Below are 19,617 nucleotides of genomic sequence, written 5' to 3'. Positions count from 1 at the left end.
CACCTGACAGTGCCCAGCCTTTCGAGTGATCGCATATTGTGAGCACCTGTCAGAAACATAATTCTCCAAACATAAATGTCTCTTAGTGTTGACCACCAGAGCCTTCCGATAGGGACAATGAGGAGACACTTAACGAAGTGGGTGGCAAACTTGGGAATACTTGCTGTCGGCCTTCCACTGAGAAATGTAGTAACTTCTCAAGCAGGTACTAGCTCTCCTTTCGTTTCTCTTTAGAAACAGTTTAGATCTGTTAAATGACTGTGACGGTGTTTGCTCAAGTCTGCAATCGTGAAGACATCTACTTAGTACCTGAATTTCATAAAGCGAGGAGCAGGTCAAGTGGGAAAGGTGGCTTTATATCTAATCTTGGTAATCTAATGAAAATATACCAATCTCTAAATAATGATATATAGTGTATAGAGATCCTTCTGTAGCTGACTTTAAAAAATTCTATTTTTTTGGCTGCATATGCCGGTTTGTAACTTAAAAGAACTTGTCTTTACATACTCAGTAATTGATCATTTCAGCATTTTTGTTTGTTTAAAAATTGTATTTGGAATGACATTTTGATTTAGTGGAGTTTAAATTGTATCAGATAGTCCATCTGTCAGAATGAATCTGGAAAAATATTTTGTAACTTCAGTTGGGATTTTATATTCCTAAACAAAAAGGTTTATACTGAGAGTGTATCAATACGAATAATCCTGTTTTACAGCAATATGTATTTGAAAGGATGTAATCTACAAATCGTGCACTTAAGCTGCCGTTGGATTTGTTGACTCTAAAGCGAGTGGAAGTTCAGTTAAAAACTCCGTACCTGTTTGTTTAATAGTCCCTTGTGTTTCCCTGGTCTACTGGGAGATAATGGAGTGTGACACGTGGTAAGGATTGTAAGTGAAGGTGAATATATAGAGGTAGCTGGTATTAAGTTCCCTTTTATTTCCATGGAGCCTGCAGCGCACTTGAATATGTTATTCAAATACTCAAACGTGTATTTGCTGACTAGATGTCTTGAATGTCGTAGGATAGTTAGTGATAGATGCATTAAAGTAACTGTCTTTTGCCACCTTCGTAAAACTTTCTGTTAGCAGTCCCAAATTTGAACTTTTGGATAATGACACGTTGCAGCTGAGTTGTGTTTGCTGTTTTTAAAACTGGCAGCTTCATGTCAATGCTTTGTGAAGGGTATTTTTACTTTTTTAATTGGGGATTAGGGTCTTAACGGCTTTTATAAACAAAAAAGCATCCTCTGAAACTCCAGAGTAAGGGCAGGAGGCCCCAGTCATTTTTATATGAAGAAGTACTTGGACATAGTAGGACTCCAGTGTTTGAAGTACTTGTGGCTTTGGACCACAGAGTTTCTAGGTCTACAAAAATCTATCATTAAAAACAATAGCAGTAACTTTTTTTAAATAGTTTAAATGAATTGCAGCTCAGGGCTTTGTTTCTAAGCTACCTGTTGGCAAATTATTCCTTATTTTTTCAAATTAATAAAGCAAGAATTGCAGAAAGTGGGGAGTTTACAAATTTGAATTTCTGAAATTACTAACTTTAGAAAGGCTGAAGTTATGAAAATTGCATATATGTAGCCACAGTTTGTGGAGGATAAATCTGTATCACGTGGTTTCCCAAGTGCTTACTATGCTTAATTTCTCGTCATTGACATTCTAAGTTTTAATATAAATGTTGCAGACCTTTTCTGGGCGTTTGGGATTTTTTTGGCTGAGGAGGAAGTACCTCACAGAGGTACTGGCATACTGCTTGAAGGATAGGGCTTCTTAAAGGTGGAATTGAAGGGCAGATTGGAATCTCTTCCCCCACAAACTTTCTGCCATGTAGCTTTGTGAAGCAGGTAGGCCTAAATATAAAAGAAGTTCAAAAAAGGTGTGTTAAAAAGAGAAGTGTGGGTCTTCAGACTTAACAGCAATTTTCCTATGTAACTTGATTCTGGAATTTGTAAACCCTCAGGTAGTGTAGGTGGAAGTTTTTAGGCTTTCCTGCAATATTAAGGTAACGTTTCCAATCGACTTTTTTTTTTCCTGGAGGATTAGGTGTACTGTAGCGTGCGGAACCGCAAAACCTGTGACTTTTCCACGATGGCATCAGCGTGTGTACACGCGCACACTGCATCTCTCCAGAAGCGCAATATAAATCCACCTGAAGATACTGCTTTTTGTATTACTTGGAAAAGCAGGCATTCAGATTAGCAAAATTCCCATTAATCCGCAAGGAATAATTCAAAGTTAAGTTTCATATTTACTGTGGCTTCTGTTTCTGTTTGATCCGTGCAAGACGACTGTGGAAAGTGTGCGTGTCCATATGTATGTACTTTAAAAAGCGCTGATGGGAAGATGAGTAGGCCTTAAACTACTAAGAAAGACCGGGGGATTGATTTTTTTTTTTTCAGGATATGGAATGGTTACGTTGTCGAGGTGTCTGTCGTTCCCCCGGTAAGCCTTGAACCATCCGTGACATTCACTGAAACTGCGGGAGAGGTGGATGGATGTCTCTGCGGTAATGAATTTCTGTAAATGCCGTGGAAGTTGACAGCTTCACGGAGGAGAGACCCAGATCAGTGTCCTCGCGGGGAAAAAGGCTTCCACGTGATTTTTAGCGTTCAGCGTGGCCTGCTTATCCAGTCACGTTGCACTGGGTTTTAGCTGGTTGCCATTAGGATGAGTAGGGAGGGACTGGGGAGACTGAGAAGATGCAGTAGGGAAACTGCTGCCGTTACGATGAGCTTGGGATAAAGCGTGACTGTGTAGGAAGCCAGTCATCCAGTCATCAGTTTTCCCTGCTGATGGAACTTTCCTTCAGGTGTTGTGCTTGTGGTCACTTGTCTTTTTGCTTAGAGTTCTTTGAACAATGTCGGAAGAAAATAAAACTGTTTACAAATTCGGGACACGATATTAAAGTAGTCAACGAGAACCTTTTTTTATTTGTCAATTTAACACAATGCAAGTTGGCAGTGCTTCTTTAACTAAAGCATTGGCTTCTACTAAAGCTCTAATTGTAGCACCCTCATGTCCTGAAGATATCCCAAAAGGCCTTTCTAGGAATGAATTATTTACCCGTTGTGCAATAAGCATGCGTTTCTATCAACACCTAAAAGCTAAGTGACGGCCACAGAAAGTTACCGTTGAAAATCCATTTTTCTGAAAGAGGGTGCGTTGGCTGGAGCGCAGAGGCAGCACTCTTACCTTTTCTGATCAGCTGTGTAAATTTTAAGCTTTGGTTGGACTCTTAGGTAGGTTGTGAAGCCTGCAATGCTGTGAAAGTTTCCCACGATTTGAAGTAGTTCTTATTTCGAGATATAAATGGATTGTTGTTTGGTCTTTCAGATATCAACTAATGCTTTGTGAAACCCACTTTTAAAGTTGTGAAGAGTTACGCTGTGTCACAGAGGTAGTGATTAGCCAAATCGTTAATGTGTATCATTAAGCCTGCTTTGACAGAAGAAGAGCTAATAAATCACAAGTGGTTAAAAGATGAGTAAAGGTTAGCGGCTGAGACCCACATTGACTGAACAAATCATCACAGGAGGTATAAAGATATTACTAGTCATTCCTTCTGAGAGGAAACTGGGTGTAATAAAATTAGCACCTAGTTGCAATTTCATTGCAGAGCCGGCTATCTTAGCCTAAATACAAGGAGCCTAATCTTCCCATCTGTGTGGGCCACGGAGCTTTCTGTAGCGTCGAGGGTTGTATTGCTGCAGCGCTTCCCTTGCAGCACGGCTGGTGTATTGTACATGCACTGAAGGCCAACTGGCGCGAGAGCGGCAAGCTCAGCGCTTCCCAGAAGCATCGACGTATCTGCCCGGGCGTTTCTCTGAACTGTTCTGCAGCCCATTCCTGGCTGCAGGCTTTCCTGTCGCTCTGAGCATGTTTCTCTGCAGCGTGGTGATGGAAATGCTATATGAAACCCAACAAAAGTGACTGTCAGAAATGGGTTAACTAATTCATCCAGCTCTTAGCCTGTTTCCAGCAGGCCCTTGGAAAAGAGAAGAGCGGGGACTCGACTGTGGGTTGAACAAATCGTTGTAGCAGACTTCAGGTTGGACATGAGATTAGGTGAATCCTTAGTTCTACCAGTCAGCAGGTCAGAGTAGGTCAGCCGCAGTCAGACGTGAGTACAGTCTGATGTAACCTTATTACTTTAGGAGAAGAGCAGCAACTTTGTTAAGTTTTAAGAATTTATCATGATACGACTGTTGCACACTTGATCTTGATTTATCTTAAATGTAAAAGCAGCCCTTCCCCCATTCATTGCTTCCATCAACTAAAGCTTCGTGTCAGAGAAGATGAAGCCTTACGTTTGTGTAGTGCTCTGGCTTTTGCTGTGTCATGTCATGCAAATGGCTGCAGTTGGAGAAACGGCATCTGTGCAAAGTGCAGGTGTGTCAGTGGGCAGTGGCAACTTGATAATCTGCTTTTCAGTAGGGAAAGTGTAGGAGGTTGTACTGTAACATGTGGAAATGGATGTGCAGAGAACATACGATTTCAGAATCAGCACGTTATACTTTGAGCTCTCTTGGGAACATGCTTTTATCACATCTGGTTTTGGATAGCAGCACGTGGCGGGAGCCAGCCTTGCCTTTGGCGTTGACTGAAGCTGTGAGTCTGAAGATGGAGTGGAGCCCTTAAATGGGTGCAGTCTCAGGTACCTGAGGATTGTTTGTCCTACCATGTGGTGGGGATGGATGTTCAGACCTGCGGCAGATGTGTGCCCGTGAGCAGGATCACGGGGTGAGCTTACATCCTGGCATGGTAGATGTGGTCCTGTGTGATGAGTCTGCCTGCGTGACAGGATAAAGCTGAAAAAGAGGAGTCTTGTCAGGCAATACGCCTCTGCCTGCGTGATCCTAGGTGCAGCACGGCGCAGCTGGCTTTCCCGTTCCGGGACTCCATGTGACCTGTGGTCAGCAGCTCTCGGATCTGCTGAGCTGTTCTGTCATGTGGGATCTCGCAGTGATACAGCGATGTCATCATTGTTCTGCGAATGTGTAAGACGTAGGTGGTACTGGAGGAGCCGTGGGTGGTGTGACGTGGAAAGATGGTGGGAGGAGCAATGAGGGGCGGTTAGAAATGAGTTTTATGCATAAGAAGTACAACTTTGACGGACCTGGTAATTATTGCTTTTTTTTTTTCTTTTCTTTTAATTGCTTTTAAACAGGCTAAGTCTGTCCTTGAGAACCTAAATTTCTGCTTGCATGGCAATGCTGCATACTTCAGAGAAGAGAACTTGTATACTGATAACAAGGACATGGTTAAACAAAGTGCCACCCCTGGTCGTTACAAGTCACAGGTGAGTCCAAAAAGTGAATTTTTCTTAGTTAAACAGAAATAAATACTTGTATGATATGTTGGTTTTTCTAACTAAATGTATTGAATAACCACGTAACAAAAAAACCCAACACCTGAAGAGAATGCTACATTTCAGATGGAGCAGCTTTCACTATTTGTGCCGGTACAGGAGAGTAATCCTCTGTTTGTGGAAGTCAGCCATTCCTCATTCAGTCTGGCTTCGAGTGCCTCTTGTGACGGGCATTTGTGAGACTTACCACAAAGTCTTCTGAAGACCAACTGCTAGAAGTTACCATGGACAAGAACAATTTTTGATTATATGACATGAATGTATTTAGATGCTAGTGTTTTTAAACCAAACAAAAGAAATGGCCCGGTAGCCTATGAGTGTTCTTAATGGTAACTGGGCTATAGAACACATATATTGAAAAAGCATCTCATGAATGTACTACTTCTCCCCCCCGCCCCACCTTAAGTGCTACTTTTTTATATGGTTTTGACCCAACTGTCTAAGAGTCTGACAGACTTGCTTCCTTTTTCTCAGAAAAAAAGTTTCTTAATTCTTTGCTGAAAAAGAACATTTCCCTTTGCTGCTGCAACAAGCCTTTTCGATGATGTGAAATTGGGATTTAGAAGGAAGTCTCCAGTAATCTGCCATTTTAATGGTTTTGTCCCTGATATTAAGAGATGTCTGAATAACTGACCTATTTTCTCCCCTGGTTTTAGTTTTTTACATATCCCTGTCACCTGTTTACTTCTGCTGGTTAGTTTCTCAGGGGAACCCAAGAAGGCAATTTATAGAATTCTGATTTTTCTTTTTTACCCACTAGTTTCAGAGAATTAATAGCAGTGCATCCTGAGTGGGTTAACCAGTTTCAGTGTGCTATAGATTAAGATGGCTGTAGGTAGGAGTTATTAGAAGTCTGAAGTCAAAAAACCAAAACAATGCTTTTTCTTCTTTTTGCTTTATCTTGCCAAGAAAAACAAGAAATAAACAGGAAATATTTATCCTGCCAAGAAATCAGAGAAGAATACACTCAGTATAGAAGTCATAATACTGTGCAGTGCTGTCATTTACTGTCGTTATGATATATGTTTATAAAAAGCATCTGCGAGCAATGCTCTGTAGCAGTGAGTTCCTGCAGTTTTAGGATAACTGACTGTAAAAAGGCTTTTTCCTAATTTAGCTCAAGTGCTTTTTGGAAAATCAAGAACTTTCTGTCAGATGGGACTTTATGTATATGTCAATAAAAGTAATTTCTTCTATTTATACAATGAAGCAAATATTTAGCTCTGATTACATTATTTTTTAGCTTATAACATATTCTTTCAGAGAACCGTTAGTCTAATACAGGCCATAGGCTGTTCTCGCCTCCAAACAGGGGAAGAGTGAAGCCCTGTTGAATTTTTTTAGTCTGTGTCCTCTAGTGCTACAGTTCAGCAAGGTACCCCAGGTATACATAACGTCATTACAAATGTTTTATACAATTGGCGTAAGGTAGTGGTCTCTGAAAATCCCCAAAATTCCTTCTACTCTGCTTGAGGGGCCTTCACTGCTCTGTCAGCAGCTACTACCATCTCAGAATAGACGGTTACAGTCTTGAACTGTTTCCAGTACTTAGCTGGACAGCACAAGAAACAAAACATTTTCCGTAATGAGAAATAATATTTGAGTCTTCTGCTGTATTCACAGTGCTGTTAAATCTTCAGCCAGAGGATTGTCAGAAGATCATAAATCTCTGTCTCCCAGCTGCCCATCTCAAGCAGTGGTGGTGAGGCAGAAACCTCTCTCTGTGGCAAATTTGTCTCGTATCTGTGTCCGAAGATACTGCGGGGGGCACACTGGCACTTCTGTGCCTCTTCTGTCCTCTTCGTCCTTGGCAGCGCTCAGCACCTGACTGCGCATGGTCCTGAGCAGCCTGCTCTGAGCAGAGGCCTTGACTCCAAAGGTCCCTTCCGACCTCAGCTGTTCCGAGATCTCTGCCATGCAGGATCCTCTCTTCCCAGTACAACTCACTGATTATCAAGTCCTTTCCCAAGATCTATAGATTTCATCTGCCTGTGCATGCCTGGCAGCTGTGCTGGCTTGGCACTGGGGGAACGGGAGGATAGCAGGCAGAGGAGTGAGGGAGCAACAGCCTTCCTCAGGGTCTTTGCGCTCGCTGCTGGAGCAGTGAAACCGTGTGTGTAGTAACAGCAAATCTTCAGCAAGCAGCCTGGATGAAGCAGAAACACAAAGGAGCGAGGTAGCAAAAAGTGAGTCGGTGTGTAGTGGAGAACAGGACTCAGAGATACCATAACAATATCAGTGCCTAATAGCTTTGATACTATTTAGTTTCATATATATATATATATATATATGTATGTATGTATATATATATATAGTTGAAATGTTAACATTATACTGATGAAGTGTTACTCATTTATTTCTCCTCAAATAAACGAAACTTTGGAAGAACTTCTAACTACAAAGAACTGCATGATGCTGTTGGAAATAGTGTTTTTTGGTAAATGCTTCGGTTTGTTTACTCCTCAGTTGTGATGAGCTTCCTGCAGAAGTTAAAAGCCCTCTGCGTGCCTTTGAAGATAAAATGTAACTTAATAACAGTGTTAGATGTCTTGGAAAAAAGTGTGTTCAGTTTCGTAAGCAGGGAGAGAGTTTAGTACATGCATATTTCCATTTTACAGGAGAGAATAGAAGCTGTGCCTTGTTATGCTTTGAAAGAAAAAAAGTCCATTGAGATAACGGATCTAGGTTTTAGATGTGGTAAGGGTGTTGTTTTTGTTGTTGTTTTGAGAGGTAATTTAGTGAGAGCAGCGGCTTTCCCATGATTTGCAGGGTGGAAAGAATGAAGTAGAAGCCCTACTGAAGACCGTAGGAGTTTTCATTTGATTTTTTTTTTTTTTGAGACAGCATTTCATTCATTGATTTTTTTTTTAAGGTTGGAATTCTAAGCGAAACACGTCTGTGCCACTGCAGGCAGTCCTTTCTTTGCAAAGCAGTTGTGGAATTTATCACTGTAGCTGAAATTCAGCGAGGAATTTTGAAACTTAAACTGTAGGAGACAACACACTGTTCTATCCCTCTTTCTTTTCTGCTGTAACTTGTTAGCAGTTCATATGTAAAGCACGGAAGGGAGTGTCTCAGTTATTTTGAAATTTTGTTTAATTAGGTAGAATGACAGTCTCCAGTGTTTTGGGAGTGCTGAGCGATGAGGCTGTATCTAGGGTACACGAAGAACCTCCTGTACTGATCTTCAGTCACATTGTCCTGCACAACTCACGTTAACAGTGACTAATGGCTCTGAAAATAAAAGATAAATCCATTAGTTACAGATCCTATTTTTAATCTATGCAAAAGTATTTTATACTCTAGCCAAGGAGCATAATTTATCTCAGTGTGTTGCTTCTTAGTAGACTAAATAAGAGGAGGGCCCAGGCATTGGCATGTGCTTATTGATACTGCTAAATTGTTGCTAAAATTTTGGCCTTGGCCAGCTACTGCTTTCCTAAATGATACTTGTGTGTGGTTCAGGAGTCATTTGTAGCAGATAGTTTGGATACCACCCTCCTCCTCTTCTGCAGGGTCAGAGTTTACCTGTGTCACAGGAGGGCTGCCGTGCCATTTAGTCTCTGGGCCAGGAGGTTGTGCTTGCCTCTGTTGATTTACTGACATGGATATTGGCAGTGTGTTTGTATGGAATGTTACAGGATATGTGTCTGTCCTCTACAGGGTGATACTACCTCCATTTCTGTTATTTAATAAGGATTTGTTTGGATGTGTAAGACAAGTTTATTGCAACTGATAAGCCCTCTGTGTAAACCTTTTTTTCTTTTTTTTCTTTTTTTTTTTTTTGTTCAAAAAATTCCCTGTGCCCTACAGTGTTAAAAGGTTGTGCTGGCCTGCCCATGGTAGGACCACACTTGGCCGGGTAATATTTCTGTACTACCTTTTCAGACAAGACCCAGGAAGGGAGATCTTCCAAGTCTGTGACAGCTTTCACTAAACCAAATTCCGGCCCAGGATTTGTAGTAAGCAAGATTTTACAGTTGTACTTTTGAGAAAAGAGGGGAGAGAGAGAAAAAGCAAATTAACTTAGCATTTTCTCTTTTAAAAGGATGGGGCATGAGACAGTGAAATGATCAATATTGAAGTTTTGTTCTTTTCGTTTATTTAGGTATAAGTAACTTCTAAAAAGCTCTAGCTATAAAAAAACTTTTAAAGTGGCTCTAGACAGACTGAATGCATGAGGCTGAATTCAGACAGTGTAAATTTCCCTTAAACCCCCTGTTTTCTATTGGCTTGTTCAGGGCTTCAGCGGTTTTTCTCCAGTAGTAAGCACCAGTCTCCCAGAGTTGGCAATATGGTTCCTAGGGACAATGCAACTTTCATCTCAGAAGCAATAAAATGGGAGTTTAGTAGATCACTAGAAATGTTTTTAAGTATGAGGACCCAGTCATCACTGTAGCACCGTTTTTTCCTTTCATGTTGTGTTTTTCTTAGCCTTTTCAAAAATAAGTACATGGTTGAGATCTTCCTGCAGATATTCAATAAGGATTTAGCAAATGGTTTCATTTGTTTGATCCAAGGCTAGTTTGATCATCCTGATGAAAGAGCTGCTTTTTTTTAGCTGGCTAAAAATTAGAATCTGATTTTTTTTTGTACCTATTCCAGCTGTATTTACAACGAACAATGTGACAGAAGTTAATTTTATCTTTATAGTCCTAAAAAAGGTCTTGCTGTCCATCCTCAGCAGCCAGGTATGCAGAGTTCAGCATAGCTTCTAAATATTAGGGTCTTAGATTAAGCTAACTACACTTTTTTTCTGCAGTACGTTCAGAACTCTTCCTGCTGCCAGGTTGTACACGCAGGACATCTACCAGCAGCAGCTCCGCAAATTCCTGCTCGTTAACTTCCTAGCACTGCGCCCTTCCATGTCTCTGCAATGAGAGACTTGGAAGGACGGGAAAACCTGCTTAGCAGGAGGGGTTTGCTGGAGGAGTGACAGGCACAACATCACCTTTTCTTAACCTGTTGCTTTTGTTGAAAGCTTTTATGACTGACACATCCAAGTGAAGCTGGGGATCGTCAAGCAACTTCCAGGTTGTCTCATGGCCTCAGAAGTCATCTTAGTTATGTGTAAATACATTGGAACTTCCAGTCATTTAATCTGTAATTTCTTTCCATTCTCCCAGTCCATATATTAATAGGCTGTGTGGTGGCACCTTCATGCACTCTTTGGGGGCTGAAGATGAAATATATTAGTATTTGTAAGGAAGCGATTCCTTTTTCTTCCCTTCCCCCCCAAAATATTGTTTATTTTTGAGTTTATTTTTCGAGTTGGCCTACTGACCATTTTTTTTGCCGAGAACACAAAACAAATTCAGAAATTGTTTCAGGAAGAAGGGTTGAATTACTCAAAGAAACTGAAAGGCAACATCTTCAATGAAATATGTCTTGAAATAGGAAATCCTCTCAATAGATTCTTTCAAACTGATGTGGTGGTTTTTCTCTTTGTGCTTATAAGAACCTCAGTTTACGAAGAAATGGTTCTAGAACTGGGTGGGAACAGATGCTGCTAAATGTTCTTATTAGGACAATTTTGTCAGTTGGGGGCCTCAGGAAAGCACAGGGCTGGGTGCTACAGTCGGCTCCAGTCTGCATCCAATCCCACGGCCTGTTGCAGCCACTGATACATCTGGGGTTTGGGGCGATTTGGAGTGGTGGTGGTGTGGGTTTTGGTTGGTTTTTGTTGGTTTTGGGTTTTTTGGTTTGGTTTGTTTTTTTTTTTTTTGGTGGGTTGTTTTTGTTTTGGTTTGGGTTTTTTTGAGTCTCCCAAATGTTATTTTCAGAACCACTGGATGTCTTTACTTAGGAGGATTAAAGGGCACCTAGTTCCGTTCTCTATCATAAAAGGTTGGGGTTTTTTTTCCAAGAAAGCTTGAGGTTTTACTCCTAGAGTCAAAACTTGCGAAATTTAATCAACGAGGATCGAGAGTCGTGGTGGTCAAGTTGGACATTAATCAGTGAGGGCTTGCAGCAGAGAAGGCCACCCCTGTGCCGGGCTGTCTCAGCAGGCGCGCAGCCAGAGGAGCGAGCGCTGCTATAATCCCCTCTGTTCTGCCCTTGTGAGACCACAGCTGGGTACTGTGTCCAGTTTGGGGCTCCCCAGTGCACGAAGGGTACCGGAGCGCGTCCTACAGAGGCTTACAAAATGGTTGTGGGCTGGAGAATGGGATGCGCAAGGAGAGGCTGAGAGCGAGCTGGGTCTGATCGGCCTGGAGAAGAGAAAGGGAAGATCTTATGGGTGCGTGCAGCTGCCTTATGGCAGGTTATAGAGACAGCGGTCCAGACTATTTTCAATACTTTTTTTTAAATCACAACAGCAGTTAGATATTAGAAAATTTTGCCCAGAGAGGAAGTGGTGGGATCTCAAAACTCAGCTGGGCAAGTTTCTGAGTAGCCTGATCTAATTGGCTGTGCTCTGAGCAGGGAATTAGGCTAGAAGACCTTCCAACTCAAGGTAGGTTTCTGATGTTCTGCTTAAACCTTTGTCAATCACAGGTTCTGTTGTGGCAATTCCTAGTCGAGATACCTCATGAGGTACAGTTCCCCGTGTTACTTAGAACTCCTATTATTAATCCTTTGAATAAATAATTTATCTATAATAGTCTTTTTTAAGGACAGATTACTTTTCTTACCCTCATTTTGCTCTGTGAAGTTTACAAGTGTCCCTTCCTGCTCACCGTGGGCTCTGTGTTGGGATATTTTGTGTTTTCAGGGATATAGCAGGGATAATTGCTCTTCCCTTTGTTTTCTCGGAAGGGATGTGTATGCCTGTGATATGTGCATTTCCAGTCATATAGGCTAGAAGATTCTGAGCTTGTGAACGTGATGCGCAAACACCTGCAATGTGAAATCTGTAGAGAATTCCCTTTATTGTATAGTAAGTAATTTTTATTATTTACTTACTTATTTTTAGAAGATGCGTAAATTTGTCAGATTGGGACTACTTTAAGGCAGGGGAGGGAACAGGTTTTAGGCTGTATCCCTTTTGTCATAGCCATGTTCCATTTTCCTGAAAAATTATTTAGCTCAAGATATAAAAGGAGGAGTTTGCTTTGTTGCCTTTACTGCTCATTTCCATAAACACCTAATGTTAAAAATGTTTCCTTCTCTTTTCAACATAGGTAAATAGCAAGAAACAAAAAATGGACACTCAATTATTTTCCCCATTATTAGGAGCAATTACTAGTACGCCACCTCCGCTAGAATCTTCCCGTCTGTATAGCGACTGGTCAGCGTGTGGAGAGGATATTAGCTCAAAAACTTCTTTTCAAGACTGCACAAAGAAACGGTATGAGCATTCTTGGGATAAGCTTATGGTGGTGTTCTGGAACACTGAAATTGCTATGGAGCAGAACAAATGGGATTCTGGATCTTTTTAGGAAGAGTTTATGGGATAACTGGAAACTCAATAAATTTTCTTTGCCGTATCATAGTTATCATAGAGGTTGTGAAAAAAGGTAGGGGGCCTGTGTGTGTATAGCTGTGTGTGTTTACATGTAAAAACATTTTAAAATTTGGAAAGAATACTACCTTTAGGGAATGAAATGGAAAATTGCCATATGTAATTGAAAACTCCTTAAAGAAAACACCTACTCTCCTTCCGTGTCTCCAGTCCCGCGGTACCGTAGCTCATAATGATCCTGCTTGGTAATGCAGAGTAGTTCCTGGAACATGAACAATGCAGAGAGTGTTAGACACAGGTCGAGCGTAAGTGGTTCCTCTGCTGCTGAAAGCATAAATATGCGTAGAGCTACTCTGGAAAATACGCCAGCCTACTGTCTTGTTGTGCCCTTGATCTAATGCGCCCAAGTTGGATTTTATATAAAAATAACTAATTTTGCAGTTTTGGGTGCTGAATGAATGCAAAGGGTCTTTGTTACTTGAGTTATGAAATATTTTTATTCCCCTGGAGAAATCCACTCTGCCCAAGTCTTGACTATTGCAGGCACTTCTGATCATCCAGTCTTAATAATGCAGTAAAATTATTAAAGGTAGAGAGAAATGCAGTGAGGCTAGGCAGGGGTTTGAAAGCTTCCATGTCCGTGGAGAGTAAATAAAACTACTCTTCGGTTTTGATAAGTCAGCTCTGCAGAGGAATGATTTCTGTAAAATTATGAATGAGACGAGGATTGCGAGGAACAGGGAATGATTATTTCCCAGTCTAGCAACTAGGGGATACCCACCAAAATAATTGGTTCTCTCCTTCGTATTGATAATTTTATACCTTGTGTACAGCAATTGAAATTGTAATGTTTTCTGTGTTGCAGCCTTAGAAATGTGTAAACGATGATTTCATATTAGGCTTCCCAATCTCTTTTTGCCATCTTAATGCCAAGTGCTGGCAATATAATACTGCCTTTTTTGGGAGGCTGGTTGGTACAGACTGGCACAGCAGCTTTTGGCACCGATGAAGACGCTGTTGGCATTTCTAATACCAATCTCATTGCATTTTTTATCACTTGCCTGATAAGAAAGAGAAAGTTTGAGGTGGGCAGAAATGGTAGTTCACTGGTTCACAAGATGCTGAAAGGTAACTGTTAAGGAAGATACGTGCATTACAAAGAAGCTAAATACTATTACCTTGGCTTTTTTTGCTAGTCTTCTCTGGGAAGTGTCACAGAGATGTTTATTTTTAATATATATTTTTTTTTTTAATAAAAGATATAAGTGCCGATTTTAACCTCTGGCAATCCACTAATGAAAATATACAATCTCTTCTTAAAAGCAGCCTTTAGGTTATTGCAAAGTAGCAAATGCAAGGAAGCTTTTCTTTTTAAAAAAAAGGTGATTTAAAGAATTAAACAACTAAATGGTACTTGTCTGTTAATGATAATCCATGTGTACACCCATTCTGAGACTGCAGATATGCACTAGTCCTTAAGGTTAAAAAAAAAATTGGTTTGTTTTTTTTTTTTTCTTGTGATATTTTAGGGTACTTGGTGCCTCACTGTATTAGGTGCAGTACACCTGTGTCATTTTAGTTCTTCTAAGCTGCTTGGTGAGAGCAACTAATCCATCACTGGAGATTTCTTTGCAGTGTAACTTTGCTCATGCTTTTGTCCTTTTAATTCTCAATTTTCTGGCCATTGAAATTATTTCACAATAAATTCTGGGAGCCCCGGTGCCTCAAACCTATACATAGGCCTTTTGTTAGACGTGTGTTCTGGTGCCACAAACTTCTCTTGAGCAATGGCCATTTGAAAATCCATCCTTGTGCAGCACTAGCTTGGATGAAGTTATTGGCACCTCTAAAGAAGTCCAGCATGTTCTCAAATGTAGCGTCTCCCCAAAGGAAGGCAATAGTTCCGTCTGATTTCTGTCCTCAAAGGCTACGGACACGTCCCCAGCTTCAGTTCTAGAGTTAATCACAACAGCCAGAACAGCACACGCGTGTGGCAAAGGTACCATTTCCATTTGCCTGTTGGTCTTTCGTCTTCTGCAGCCCTCCTCCTCCCGCTGCTACCTTGGGAGTTTTACCGAGGAGCTGTAGGTCTTGGTTCTTTCGTCCTATTTCTTGTTCTTTCACTCTCTGCAGGGGCAGGCTTCCTCGCTGCCGCAAACTTGGTGTCAGGGTGGATGTTCCTATGCTATTTGGTATAGCTGCAAGCAATTTGGTATGGTTTTGCCTTTCCTGTGTGCTGGTTATTTTCGTGGATTCTTTTCGCGTTGCTCTGCCTCCATAGGCAGTAAGTTGTCTTATAGCACTGGGAGGTAAAAATTTGATTCCTTGATGCTGCAGAATCCAGGGATTTTACAGCAAGCGTTTTCTGGTACCAAACCAGAAAGGATAACAGCTGCCTACCTTTGACTTGGGAAAACTGGATGCCTGTTATGCTGGGATTTTTGTTTTTAACTTTGGTTGCCCTGTTGTTGATAGCAGATACTTTATTTGGAGACCAGTAGACAAGAACGTAGTTGACTTCTTTTCCATGTATGTCAGTGTGTTTCATGGGAAGTATCTTCCTTTCAGGGTGGATCAGGATTTTATGATACAAGATGCTTTCTAGCATATTACATTACCAAGAATTTTCAGATTGCTGGTAGTGAACAGTACTGGCTTGAGACACAGGGGGAGGTGTTTCTAGTCCCTCGTTTGAACAAGTGACTACATTAAGAAGTAGAATTTGTCAAGGATTCAGGTTCTTCTGCCTCAAATTGCATTGTAGTTCTTCTGGTGTACATACCAGAAGGAACAGCTAAACATTTCATCTCGCTTCCATCTAGTCCTTAAAATTTGTTTGGGAAATTTTAGATTTGCTGCTGTCCTGTGCTTGTTCTTTCCTAGTTGTTTTTTTTTCTTTTGTAGTCCACTCAGCTTCTGCTGCCCTGTCTGCAGTCCTAAAATGGCCATTAATTTTATTTTTAATTTCTGTGCCACATTGTTAATTGACTCTGATCTCTCCCTTGCTGAAAATCATCATGTAGATGCAAGTTTTCATCTACGATCTTCAGTTGGTTGCAGGAAAAAAAAAGAAATTGCCATCTGACAAAGACACAGAAGAAGTCTAGTTATCAAATATCAGTTACAGTCTTACATTCATAAAACATTTTCAACAGTCTTTGCACTTATGTATATCCTAAACAAACTCACGTAGACCAGATTCCTTACAGAGGAAACTGAATGGTCAGGAAGTAAATAATAGAGGTAGGTAGAAGTCAAAATGTGGTGAGGTTGTAAAAGCTAGTAAGGCGTAAGCGGCTAATTTTCACTGCGGCAAGAGATTAACAAGGTGACAGTATTACTAGTTTATCCCGTGTTTTACAGTCTTTATTCATCTGCCAAATCAGCGTGAGGAGTTGTGTGGCAGCATTAGCAGAGGATGTAGTTGTTTGGATAAGCTGACACCAGGGAAGACTGAGAGATCTTCAGGGACACTGGAATGAATCAGCTGAGTGAGAATAGGATGATGAGTGAAATTTACTGAAGCAAAACAATGCATGTTAGAGGGAAGGAGGTCTTAACAGTGTTATGTTTTAATTAACTTCTGAGTAAGAGTTAGGTGTCATTACAGACAGCTCTGTAAAGATCTCATTTTGCACCTGAAGTAAAAGGTGAAAGTTGGGCTTGTGTAAGAGCAGTGATGGTTGGACACCTTTGGTATTTATCAGGAATATTTAATAAAGTTTTGACCAACTCCTTTCTAAAAAGGGATTAAGAAGTGGTTCAACTTAAATATAACAAGTTAATTTTTGAAGGGGAGATTAAAATAATAGTTCTTGAATTATGGAAGTAGATAAATTAGAATTCTCAAGATTTTGAGAAGATTGATCATATTTACCCTCTAAAGGAGACAGTCCAGATCTGAAGAAATGTCTATAAAATAGCTGTGTTGATTGAAAAGAGAGGAAAATCTTTCGCTGCTCCTGTTTCTTCACATAACAGCTTGAGAAGTCAAGAAGTTAGGAAAATTGTTCTACTTCATTTAGGCTATAGAATTCACAAATGCAGGAAGAGATTTATGTGTATGGGTTCTGAGAATACATTAAATTCAGAACCCTTAGCAGATGCTGCTAAAATAAATTAAAGATTTATTGCTTTTTTTTTTTTTCAGGGCACCAATAAATCTTTCTTGTTCTGGCAATGGCCCTGATATGTTTGGGCTAGTGTCAAGCATTGTAGAGGAGCCAAGCAAGCCAGAACCTGTTACAGATTGGTAAGTTTGTTCTGAAAGTTCTTATATGTTGCATGTAGGGTTTTTTATGTCCTTCTGTCACACAGATATGATACACATTTTGAATTACTTCACAGAGTTGAGTAACGAAAGTCTTGTAAATCTCCTTGAAATGTAGAAGTGGGGTTTTTTTGCTCCAATTGCCAGTTAAAAAAAGGCACCAAACTGTTAGAAATGCAAATTTTCTAAAGTCTTCCATCAGCCTACAGCATTTGGGGAAAAAAATAATCTCATTTGAACCAGTAGGGAGTTCACTGAATACAGTCGAATCTAAATATTTAATAGATCCAAATAGACTCTGCAGTTCTGAATATACATATTAAAGACATTAGAGATCAGCATTGGTAGTCAGATTTCACATAGCATTTACTCGACTGCAGTGGGAATAATTTTTCCCTCCCCTTATATTTTGGAGGAGGGCTGTGTATGTCCAGCCAAGAATGTAACAGGGGAAATGGGGGGGGGGGGGGGGGCTATAACCGTGAGGTGTGAACTGTTTTAATGTAAAAAAATGTTCTAAATCTTTACAGGAGGCTTGTTTAACTTTGTTACAGGAATTCTCTTTCAAGATTGTTTCCGCCTATGTGGGCACCTGATCTTGGAAGCAATGGTGAATTCTCATGGCTCTCATCTAAGCACTCTGTTGAAAGTAAGGATTTTGCAAACCTGCTGGGCACACAGAACTACTATCAGGAACACCTGCAAAAGTCTCATGATGTGGAGATGTTACACAGAGGTTTGGAAGATCTTCATTTCATAGAGTCTTGGCTTTCTCCGTCTGGCCCTTGCACTCAGCCTGATAATGTTCTGAAGAACAGTTACCCTGAGAATTCCTCTTTGCAAAATAATAATACAATTCACCCAGAAGGGTTTTCATTTCAAAATGTAGACTGTAGTCAGCATTTGTGCAGTTACGACCACATGAGGTTAAATGGAGACTATGAGAAAATCGGTTCCAATTTTAGCACTTTTTCTTCTCAGAACAGAATGAAAGAAGGCAGTAGTGTTCAGAAAGAGTATTGGAAAACTGAAACAGCAAGAGGCAAAGTTGTGAAAAATGATGCTCAAGAACAAACTAAGTATTCCTCTGATCTTTCCAGTCAGCCTGTTGATGACTCTTGGGATAAAGTGTCCCAGGACAACCACTTGTTTTCTAAGAGATATGAAAACTTCACAGCTGCTCATAAATTGCAGTCATCTGTTTATCCATCACTATATTTTTTCAATCAACCCCCTAAAGAAAATAATTTTTCTGGAGGGACAAACAGAAAACCACAGGAAACCCACGTGCAGAATGGCCATCATAGCTTTACTGCGGGGGATGCTTTTAATAATAATGAATGTAAGATCCATATTAGTCCTAAAGAGTGCTCTCATAGAGTTTCTGAATACGATTTCTCTGTAAAAAATGTTATGCAAAATGGGAGCTATTCATTGTACCATGGACGTACATGGCTGGATGGGAAAACTGCAAGTCCGACAGCTGCTTCGGATGTCACGTATGGAAAGCAAGTGGTAACAAGTCCGCAGTCGTCTTCAGGGGTTTCAACCATGTCCAGTGGTTCTCCCACCCATCAGTCTATAACACAGTCCTCTTACTACTCTCAGATCTCGCCTGTCCTCCCTTCAAGGAAAGATGGAAGGTTACAAATATCAAACGGTGTTTCCAATCATTTGGGAGTTTCTAATTTCATCTCAGAAAATCAGAAGCAAATGAAACCCATTGGACGATCACAGCATGATTCATTGACTAATAAGGAGGGGCAATACCGTAAATTCCCCATTAATTTTTCATCTGACTGGTTAACGCAGCAGAATGCTGTAAGTGAAGACGCTGAAAAATACCACAGATTTCCAAAAAAGCAGGCCCAAGAAAATAGTAATAAAGATGATAGAAGGGGCAAAAGGAATTGGATTCCTCATTTTGGGTATACAACCCCAAACCGTCAGCAGTTCAATATGTTCCGAAAAAAGCATGAACAGAATGGTGGTAGTATGTCAGACTTCATTAATCCTTCTTTTTTTCCTTCTTTCCCATTAATGTCTGATTTTAAGCAAAATCCCACCTTTCCTCCATTTAATCACCATCTGTTTTCATCAGCAAACAATTTCAGTTTTTCTCCGTCACCATTTCCATTCTCAGAACTTGTTGATCTTTTTCATTATGATGACTTTAACCACTTGAATCCCTTCATCAACGATCTGTTTTGTGGGGAAATAGCCGCGCCATATTTTGCCTTTCCAACACCATTTAACAAGTACAGACCTCCAAGAAATCGCAGTGGACCTGCTAATGAGCTTCATATCCGACTGGAGGAGTGTTATGAGCAGTGGAGAGCTCTGGAGAAAGAGAGAAAGAAGGTAAAACACAACTGACAGTCATTTCCTATCAACGCTGGTGATCGCATGAAACTATCTCTAGAGAGTAGATACTCTGGGCTGTCACTCCTTTTGAGGAGGCGAGAATTCTGTTGTTGTGTTATTAAATACCTAGAACACCATCTACATCATCTGCTTTGAATATAATGCTTGTATTGTTTGGCATGACTGGTTTTAAATCGTGTGTGGC

The 19,617-nt window shown here is 40.5% G+C and overlaps 1 protein-coding gene across 3 annotated transcripts in view; it reads left to right on the top strand.

Annotated features, from left to right (window-relative positions):
- Positions 1-19,617, top strand: part of LOC104021733 (uncharacterized) — a 34,247-nt gene that overhangs the window by 1,000 nt on the left and 13,630 nt on the right. The window contains exons 1-6 of one of the 3 annotated variants that reach the window (XM_087731762.1): positions 4,593-4,662; positions 5,176-5,307; positions 12,133-12,253; positions 12,498-12,664; positions 16,929-17,030; positions 17,603-19,409. In XM_087731762.1, the coding sequence (XP_087587888.1) occupies positions 12,519-12,664; positions 16,929-17,030; positions 17,603-19,409 (2,055 nt within the window). In that variant the 5' untranslated portion in view covers positions 4,593-4,662; positions 5,176-5,307; positions 12,133-12,253; positions 12,498-12,518. Of the gene's footprint in view, positions 1-2,407; positions 2,451-4,592; positions 4,663-5,175; positions 5,308-12,132; positions 12,254-12,497; positions 12,665-16,928; positions 17,031-17,602; positions 19,410-19,617 lie in introns of those variants that run through there. The other 2 variants (XM_087731745.1, XM_009475331.2) reach the window with 2 other exon arrangements.

Source organism: Nipponia nippon, unplaced genomic scaffold, assembly GCF_047370975.1.
Source record: "Nipponia nippon isolate SJK-2023a ecotype South Korea unplaced genomic scaffold, ASM4737097v1 scaffold_1, whole genome shotgun sequence".
NCBI classification, from domain to species: domain Eukaryota; kingdom Metazoa; phylum Chordata; class Aves; order Pelecaniformes; family Threskiornithidae; genus Nipponia; species Nipponia nippon.
This window is presented reverse-complemented; position numbering and strand designations above follow the sequence as displayed.